The sequence below is a fragment of the Varanus komodoensis genome, unplaced genomic scaffold (genome assembly GCF_004798865.1).
Source record: "Varanus komodoensis strain SLA01 unplaced genomic scaffold, ASM479886v1 scaffold6_2, whole genome shotgun sequence".
Classification (NCBI taxonomy): Eukaryota; Metazoa; Chordata; class Lepidosauria; order Squamata; family Varanidae; genus Varanus; species Varanus komodoensis.
The window spans coordinates 21,718,972-21,728,415 of record NW_025336346.1 but is presented as its reverse complement, the minus strand read 5'-3'; the positions used below and the strand labels follow the sequence as shown (position 1 = coordinate 21,728,415).

Sequence of the window (9,444 nt, the reverse complement as noted above, 5' to 3'; positions counted from 1 at the left end):
CTCGATTATCTTTTTGCTTTTTTCCAACTCCTTGCCACTCATACTTTCACCCAGGTGATGGAAACACCAGAGAAAAGCGGCAGTTGTGGCTTCTTTTGCTCTTTTCAGTTTCCCTCCTCAGTATCTATGTGGACTTATAATGAAGTGCCTCATAACATTTACCTCTTAAATAGCTACTAATATTGAAGACCATTGAAGTCATAATCACATGAGTTGTACAAATCCTGGATGATTTGTACTTGACACTGTCAGTGGCAAATAAACAGTTAAATAATAATGTATATGTAAGGATGAACTAGCACTTCATTGCATATGCAATATAATGTACACATATAGAAAGTAAGCCAACAAAAGGTTTATTTTTTTTAAAAAAAGGATTGCCGTTTTAACATAAGTGTTAACTATAAAGTTAAATCCACTGAACTGGTACAGAAGAAAATAGCATTTAAACTAGTGTAGGAAAACTCTTTCATGTCCTTTATTTGCCAAATGAGCTCTTGCCTTCAGAACAACACATAGTCAGGTGGAAGAATCCCCTGTAAAATTATGTGCAGAGTCTTAATATTCAGGAGAGCAGAAGCCAGTATCTTGAGGCCTCATGTTTTCCAGGGGATACATTTTCCATGCGTTCAGCCAACCCTCAATGGAGGAGCAACAAGTACAACTCCGTCTCCTCTGACGAACAGCATTGGAATATTCCTCTTGGTGGACTATGGAGAGAAAAAGCAGCACCTTTCAGGTTATGACCAAGGAGGATATAAAACAGTTGCAAAGGTTAACTTTATTAAGATTAAAAATCTAAAAAGATAAAACATTTTTTGGTAATGCATGTAAATTGTACACAGCTATTCTGAATAGTAAAGCAGTCACTGAGTTAACATCAGAGAGGCGTAAGTCCACTAACTAAATAGACGGTTCTCCCCCTTTCCTCCCGACTTCAGTCCTTTGCACTGCCCAAAACTCTGCTCAACAATTTCACAGCCCTCTAAAGCAGATATGGAGGATGTGCAGGAAAGCTGCAAGAATGGTTTCTACTGGCTGAACTGTTATTTCATTTCTATGCCACCCAACAGCCAAAAGGCTCTCTGGGAGGTTCACAAGTTGAAAAGAACATATAAAAAGAAACAAGACAGCATAATAAACAATAAAACTGTGACAATGGGCCCACAGCAAGTGCAATTTAATTGGTCCAAAGGTACAGCAGAAATACAAGATAAAATACAATATAAATGCTGAGAATAAAAGTTAACTGTTAAAATACCGGGTGCATAAAAAGGTTTTTACTTGGCACTGAAAAGAAAGAGTAGGCACCTGGAGCACCTCTTTGGAAAGCTGGTTCCATAGTCAGGGTACTACAGCCAAAAAGGCCCTTCTCCATGTAACCACCCTCTTTATTTTAATTCATAAATTGCATCTATAGCCCTACTTGCTCTACTGCCTTTAGAGGGGACTCCTTGAGAAAGCCCTCAGAAGATGACCTTAGGGCCCAGGTTAGGTACATATGGGATGAGACAGTCCTTCAGATAGGCCAGTCCCAAGAGGTCTAGGGATTTAAATGTCAACACTAGCTCTCTGAAATGGTCCCAGACTTCAACCAGTGCAGCTGAAAGAGGACTGGCAAGATACGTTCTCGTGAGCCAGTCCCCGTTCACAGCCTCGCTGCCCTATTTAGAATCAACTGAAATCTCTGGGCCATTTTCAAAGGCAGCACCACATAGAGCATTTCACAGTAATCCAGACAAGAGGTTACTAGAGCATGGATCACTGGGAATAGGCTTTCTCTGTCCCAGTAGGCTCACAGTGGGTATATTGGCCTAACCTAAGCTGATGAAGGTGTTCCATGCCACAAAGTTCATTTGTGACTCAAGTGACAGTTCTGAATCCAGGAGCACCTCTCTTTTCTTGACTGAATCAGTTTATTGGCCTTCAGTCCATTACCATGCCCATGCACTGATTCAGAACAGCCACTGGCTCACCTGGGTTTGGTAAAAAAAAAAAGGTAGAGCTGAGTGTCATCTGCATATTGATGACACCTGAGCCCAGGTCTCCAAATAACCTACCTCAGCAATTTCATGCAGATGTCGAATAGTATTTGGGGTGGTGGGGTGGGGGAAACAGAGCACTGTGTTACCTCATGGCAGACCTGTAATGGTGCAGAGCAACAAGCTCCCAGCATCATCTTCTGGAATCAGTCAAGTTGGCATGGAACCAGTACCTCCTATTCCCAACTCAACAAGCCTTTCCAGAAGAATGGCATGGTTGATGGTATTAAAAAAAAACCACAGATAGATCCAGGAGAATCAATCCTACCTTTCCCCTGGCAAAGGTCATCCTATGGGGTGACCAAAGCAGTCTCCATTTCAAAGACAGGCCTGAAGCCTGACTGAAATGGATCCAGCTAGTCCATTTCATGAGAGTGCTTAGAGCTGCTCAGCCACCACCTGTTCACACACCTTGTCCAGGAAGGGGACGTTGGCTACAGGCTTATCGTTGTTAATATCTTCTGGGTCCGAGCTGGGCTTTATCAGGAGTCTTTTAAGAGGCTGGCACCATTTGTTCTTTCAGCCTCCTGCACCCAGGTGTAAATCCTTTCCTTAGTTCTAATAATAAGCCATGATGGGCAAAGGTCAAGCATAGAGGTGGGAGGCCAGACTTGACCAAGCACCTTCAGGCTGTTTCCACCAACAGAAGAGCACAACTGGATATGACACACCATGTTCAATACTGCGTAACTGCTTTTATTCCAATTATAATGTACTTGCCATTACTCAAGTCAAGCTGGTATGTCAAGAACAAGATGAAACTTAAGTTTAGACAATACTACATTCCTAAAATATTATTTCAAGCTTTTGACATTAAAAATTAGAGTCTTACTTTATAAATCTCTTCATATGTTTCTTCGTCAATCTCTATCGTAGTCACAGTCTCTTCAACATCACCCAAAATCATATTTAAATGCTGGTCATAAGCCTTTAGAATTGAGATAGTTTAGTTTATTTTTGATGCTGATGTCAGTATTTATATATTCTCTAAAATACTGATGAAATGCACATATCCAGAAGTTTCAGCTATAGGCACAATACTGTAAAAGTATCTTCTTTATGCATTCCTTCAGTCTGGGCAAATATGCAACTGGCCTAACTTGTGTCCAAGATCCTCCCAAACGGAACTATAGTTTATTCTTATACCTGAAGGACGCTACACTGTTCGCACATTTGTTATCAAATGTACTGCTCAAACTGCAGTCCCCTCCAAATAGGTACCTCCAATACATGTATCTACAGCAGGACTCCCGTATCTGCTGGCTCAGTTACTGCATTTGCAGTTAAGTGCAACTGACCTCAGCTGGAAGAAAAGTCATAAAGTGCTTCCTGTAAGTGAAAATTCTTGCTTTACCTCAACCATATGTTGAGGTAAAAATGAATGAAATTGTGAAAAAAGAAGTATACTGTATATAGCATATATGATAATGTTCACTATTATCTAGTTTCAGCCATCTACTGGGGGACTTGGAACTGATATACACAGATATGGGAGTCCTACAGAAATGAAAAGTAATATTCCTTAAAGAACAAAAAACCAGACTGTATAAGTGAGAACTAAACCTAAGAAATATTGACAAAATGACAGTACCAAAAGAAAATGAAGCAAAGTTAACAATATTGCTGTTACTAATTTCTACACTACCAAATAGTCAAAGCTCTCTGGGAGATTCAAAATGCCATTTGAACCAAATATTGATGACAAACCCAAGGAGTATTGAATAAACCCCATTATTAAGTGCAATGAGTTTTTGACCTATAGCACAGGTGAACAGCTTGCTTTTTATTAAAGATTGTTATGTAAATGCAAGCTAGGTTCAGATTATTTGAATGTTATACCCACAAAATATACACAATTTTAAACCAAGAGTTAGGACTGTACAACCAAAATGGCTGTTCTTTGGATGAAGTCAAGTCCGCAGTTATCCTTCAGGAATGTGCCTAGCTAGTACTCTCTCATTAATGGAATTCTTGAGCCAAGTGGGGTCCAGGTGCCAAATCTAAAACAGACTTGTATGAAAGGGAAAGTATACACAATAAAGCCTCCACCTCTTTAGCATCAGGAATACTTCCTGGCAGCATGAAAGCTATAGCTTTGCCCCAAGTAGGAATAAGAACTAACTGACTATTGGAGCAGCATATTTCAATGGAACCCATTACCAAGATAGGCTTTGGGCTTTCCCACACTAGAGGCATTCAAGATGCAGCTGGACAGTCATGTGAGAAGGACAGCTTAAACTGAGCCCTGACTGTACAGGGGTTTTGCACCAGATGGCCTTTCCAAGTCCACTGTTCTATGATTCTATAAGACAGACAGACAATACAGTGTTTTGCAAATAAAATCCTATTTTGAAACTGAGTTTGCTCTATCAGGAACCATCACTAGCAGCAGAACCAGCCATGACATGCTGGCACAATACTTGACAAGCAATTTGCATGCTAATTAAAGAAATCTGCAGTATAATCAAAGCCTAATCCTATGCAGAAGAGCCCATTGAATGCAAGTACACATCATGAAGTATTTGTCTATTCATGGAATAGGCAAGCTAGTCATGTTTCCCCTGCTTTTTGTTCTATGAAGTAGAACACCTTCATAATCAAGTCCTACAAATTAAGTCTGCTCACATGGATTTTGTTTCCTGCCTTGTTCTCTCTTTCAGAAGAAAGATGGCTTAGAAAGATGGTCATAATTTGTGCAAAATATGGTACTAAAAACTTAGTGGCACTAAGTCACCATTCTGCAAGGCAGATAGTTAAGGGATAAGCATAACTTCTGTGTATGGAATGTTCTTGGAACATGAGGAATTCACTAAAGGAAGCTTCTCCATTTGCAATTGTACATATCTGTCTCTGGAATGACTCACTCACATAGCAAGCTTCCCTCAGATTGAATCTAAATCCTGTAACTTGCAAAGGTTATACCAGAGTTACTCCTTCAGAATAGATTTATCAAAGCAAGGAAGTAACTAGATAGCCAAGATAACTAGCCTGCTATTTATCTTTGCTAGAAGGGTTAACCTTTGTTCTAGAAGTGTTTGACTGAACCCCGCACAGATTGCCTTTCACCAGCACCCCACATTTCCACTATTACTTACATGTAATCTGCCTCGAAGTTCTCGGTCATTCCTCATTTTCACATAAATTCGTTCATCAAGACTAAGTCTGATGAGATCCAAGGGCTCTTCTACAGTATTAGTGGTTTGTTGCTATTGGGAAAAAAATATCATCTAAGTGCAATTGATAAACAATAGGAACATTTTACATTAAGAGAAAAGCTCAGCTGAAATTAGCATCAGACACTATTGGGTTTATTATTGCTCCACACTAATAAAATGCCTGAACATTAGTATGTGATAGGCAGAAGAATCAAGAATCATTGACAGCCCTCAAAATGGTAAACTAATTCTCAAGATTTGATAAGTGCTAAATGAACTCCCTCCTAAATAGTTCAGGGAGAGAACTGTAAGATGTAAGGTGCATGTGGGATTTCAGTAGCCTTCAGTTAGCTCAGACAACCCCTTTTAGTGCCTAATCTCTTTTGAAAAAAACTACTGGATAAAGCATCACATAATATAGAAACAATCCATACTGCCCATTCTCCTACCAGTGAGAACTTCAGGTCATCTCATGGAAAGGCCACATTGATAAATATTGGCTTTCTTTGCTTCACCTCAAATCTTTTGTTTTTCAGTCCTCTATTCTAGAGATAGTTTTTGTTTTATTTTTTGCTTTATCAGGTGTCACATCTGTTCACTAAACAGAAGAGGGGAAGCACAAACTTCACAGCACAAATCAATACCATCTCATAAAAGTCCATAACATTTGCCCCATGAACAGTGTCACCATTATGGAACTCATGTATTTGAGCACAGAATCAGAGTTCCAAAAGGCCATTTAGCTGGCAAGTTCAACCCATATAGTTACTCTTCACAAAGATGTATTGTAACACATTTGGAATATACATGCCAAATAAAGAAATGCAGAACACAAGAGCGTAATTACTATTGTTCACAACTCGCATCTGTGGAAACAGATGAGTTTTATTTATTGAGAACAAAGATACTCCAACATTGACTTACATTGACTAAAGATTATGCATACATTTCTATGCCAAACACAGGACAAGTGCTTATAAAGGACAGACTAATGTTGCCGTGAAAATATTTTCTTTCATACTAATAGCTCCGGCAACTATTTCATAAAGAACACCTACCATAGTATCAGACAATTAGCCATATCATATTTTCCCAATTCAAAACAAACAAATAAGTCCGATATAGAGAAGAAAATTGGAGATGTGCCCTTACGGCTAGACCCACTCTGGAAAAGGGAGCAACGTGCCCATTAGGTTTCAACTGTGTGCAGCACAGAAACTAACTAGGCAATAATTACAGTGGGGAGGGAGGAAGATGAGTACTTCAGGTCACTTACGAGAAATCAAAAACCCACCCAGAAGCCACCAAGTGCTCCGCAGTTTTACGCTACTTTCATTTCTAAGTCGTATTAGCAGCATTAATAGAAGCCTCTCCTCGCTTCTGCACCTCAGTTGAAGAAGGGGCGGGGGAAGGCAGAAGACGACAGGCCTCAACATGCCACACCAGGAGTTATGACAACTCCCCGAAAATGCACTCCGAGCCACACCAAAAGTACGCCCTTAGAGAAGATGCAGGCGCCCCCCAAGATGCCTCTCCTGCTTCTGTGCGACATCAAAACAAGGAAACAGCACTGCAAACCAGCAGCCCCACCACCCCACCTGGGCAAGCAAGCAAGCCACCCACCACCCTCTCCACAACCCCGTGAAATAGTCCTAACGAGCCCATCCCTACAAACACCCTAACCCACCTGGTCCACCTCGTCCGCCATTTTTCAAAGCCGATTTCCTCTCTCTCTCGCGAGATTTTATGCCGAGTCGCATGCGTCCGTCGCACACATAGGGCAACGTAGACTTGTAAAAAGAAATGCACACTTAGCTCTCAGATTCCGGGTTAACTCAAAAGCATTTTCGGTCGCACTCCCGGTTTGCAGATGAGAATTATACTTAAATGCAATGAAGAGAGTTTCGTCGTGGCTATGATTGGGCGGGAGTGTTTCCCCACCTACTAATGAAAAGCTAGTAGCAAATGTTGCTTGTCAGAATTTTCTTTTCTTTCACGTCTTTTTAGATGGCGTGATGCGATCCGCGTTTTAAAGGGGAAAAAAGTCCTACAGGTCCCAGCAGCTTTCTGGCTAGCAATACCGGCGAGGGCATGCTGGGAATTGTAGGTCTTTCCCCTTCCCGCCGCTCAAATAAATACAAGTCTGCGCACGCTGTTTTCTTTAAGGAGCAGAGTCATACTTGCGTGGTTTACATATGTGAAACCTGAAACATCGTGTGCATTTGAGCTAATAAAAACATTGCTGTCAAAACAAGGAGGTTTATTTTCTAGGTGAAAATAATTTCAGTGGCGATAGAGAGGCTGATGTGGTAGTGATAACCTTCCGTGTTGTAAGTCGCTCCCACAATACCATCTTAAGCGTACATGCTCGGAATGTCCACTGAGCTCTGGGGCACTTTGCTCTCCACACAATGTATCGAGGATGGCAGCCTTAAGTGCCAGCTGGGAGGCTTCCCCCATAAATCATGCTACAATCCTATCCTAATTATTTATTTGAAACATTTTTACCCTGTCTATATCAAAGACAGATCTCAAGATGGCTTACAAAAAATAAATTTTTTTTTTACCCATTTACCTAAAGTAGCTAAATTCAGAGTAGGATATGTAAGAGTGTTTGTTTGTTTATTAATTTACTTATATTGTGCTTCTGTACTGTCCCATAGCCCACAGGGTCTCTGGGAGGTTTACAAATTTTAAAGACATATCAATAACCCATAAAATAATCATATTTAAATAAGACATTAAACAATAAAACCAATGCAATGAAATCAACAACTCATAGCATCTATAATAAAACTGATACATGACACAACAATGATAATAAAAACAATATTTAAGCAGCATTTATCTATTAAAATATCTGGAAAATAAAAAAGTTTTCATCTGGTGCCGAAAAGAGAGCAAAGATGGAACCAGACACATCTCCTTGGGAAGCATGTTCTAAAACGTGGTGCTGGTATGGAAAAGGCCCTCCTCCTAGTGAAAAATGGCAACCTGGAACGGTAGGGGGTTGGACCTGGCAGCCTCCATGGCCCCTTCCAACCATTGATTATTGGCTATGTACCCTTATGTAAAAATAAGGAATTTGTGGCACAGACATTTGGGGGGTGTTAATAAGACCCACTAAATTGATGATAAGACTTTATATTTTGCAAAAACAAAACAAAAAAGACTTGACAACAAAACTTGGCAACTTAAGGATTTAAATTTATTCTGGCATAAACTTATGTGGACTAAAATCACTTCTTTAAATGCTGTAGTTCAATTAATCAGATGAAGTGGGCTGTAATTTACAAAAGTTTGTGTCAGAGTAAAGTCGTTCATTGTTAAAGTGCTTCAAAGCTCCCTGTTGTTTTTCTTAGAACTGGTTAATACAGTTACCCCTCTGGAAATTTTCACTGTATTTTGTGTATTTCCAGTTACTTGTCTGGAAATTTTCATTGTATATTGTGACATATTTCTACACTAAAAAGCCACACATTTTAACCATGTTTCTTGTAGGGAAGAGGTGGTAAGCACCCTGGAGACTCCATCCAAGTTGCTTAATAGGATTCACATTTTGAAAATAAATACACAAAGTCCATGTATTGCCAGTACAGCTAATGTGTTTCTACAAGGAGGACTAAATCCAACATAGGCTTTTGGACTGCAATCTTAAATGCACAAACCTGGGAGTGAATGTCATTGTTGGAACTGCAACTGTTTGCATCTCCATTGTTGATCTTGCTTCTGAATAGTAATGTATAGGATTGTGCAGTGAATCTCTCACTGGATAATCTTTTCTTTTAAGTAATTTCTAGAAGGGTAATTGTGATTATCTGTTGCAGCAAACATAACACAGAGTCTTGTGACACCTTGAAGATGAATGCATAAGACTAAACTCCACTGCATGAGCTCATGAAATGTTAACCTAAGATGCAGGTAAACAGAGTGAATTTCTACATAAGGCACTTATTGTGTTCTTGTGATTCCTTCCTCAAGGTTTATGGGCTGTTTAGACAATGTAATGATCTTTCAGGTTTGCTTCTTTTTTTCAGAGCATTTTCCCAAGGGTTTGGGTTTGTTTGGTTTTAGGAACAGCAAAAAGGGTTCATTGCTTTAGTATGGCAAAAAATGATGTCTTATTTTGGAACCGGGGAATGATGTAGTTTCACCTTGGGGTATTTCAGCCATTGTGCTATAACACAACTCTACCCAGGGGTTATGCAGGAGGAAAAGAGCTCTTTGTGTACATCTCAACTTTCCAA

At 39.9% G+C, this 9,444-nt stretch overlaps 1 protein-coding gene across 2 annotated transcripts; it reads right to left on the bottom strand.

Moving 5' to 3' along the window:
* Window positions 1–335: 335 nt before the first annotated feature.
* On the bottom strand, window positions 336–6,949 carry LSM3 (LSM3 homolog, U6 small nuclear RNA and mRNA degradation associated). 2 transcript variants are annotated; one of them, XM_044451611.1, is made up of 4 exons: window positions 6,885–6,949; window positions 5,138–5,248; window positions 2,875–2,970; window positions 336–710 (listed from the first exon to the last, which is right to left on the bottom strand). In XM_044451611.1, the coding sequence occupies exons 1-4, from the start codon at window positions 6,903–6,905 to the stop codon at window positions 630–632; spliced, it is 309 nt and encodes a 102-aa protein (XP_044307546.1). In that variant the 5' UTR covers window positions 6,906–6,949; the 3' UTR covers window positions 336–629. The 2 variants fall into 2 exon arrangements, with proteins under 2 accessions (XP_044307546.1, XP_044307547.1); XM_044451612.1 differs by lacking the exon at window positions 6,885–6,949 and adding an exon at window positions 6,528–6,548.
* Between the last annotated feature and the right edge of the window lie 2,495 nt (window positions 6,950–9,444).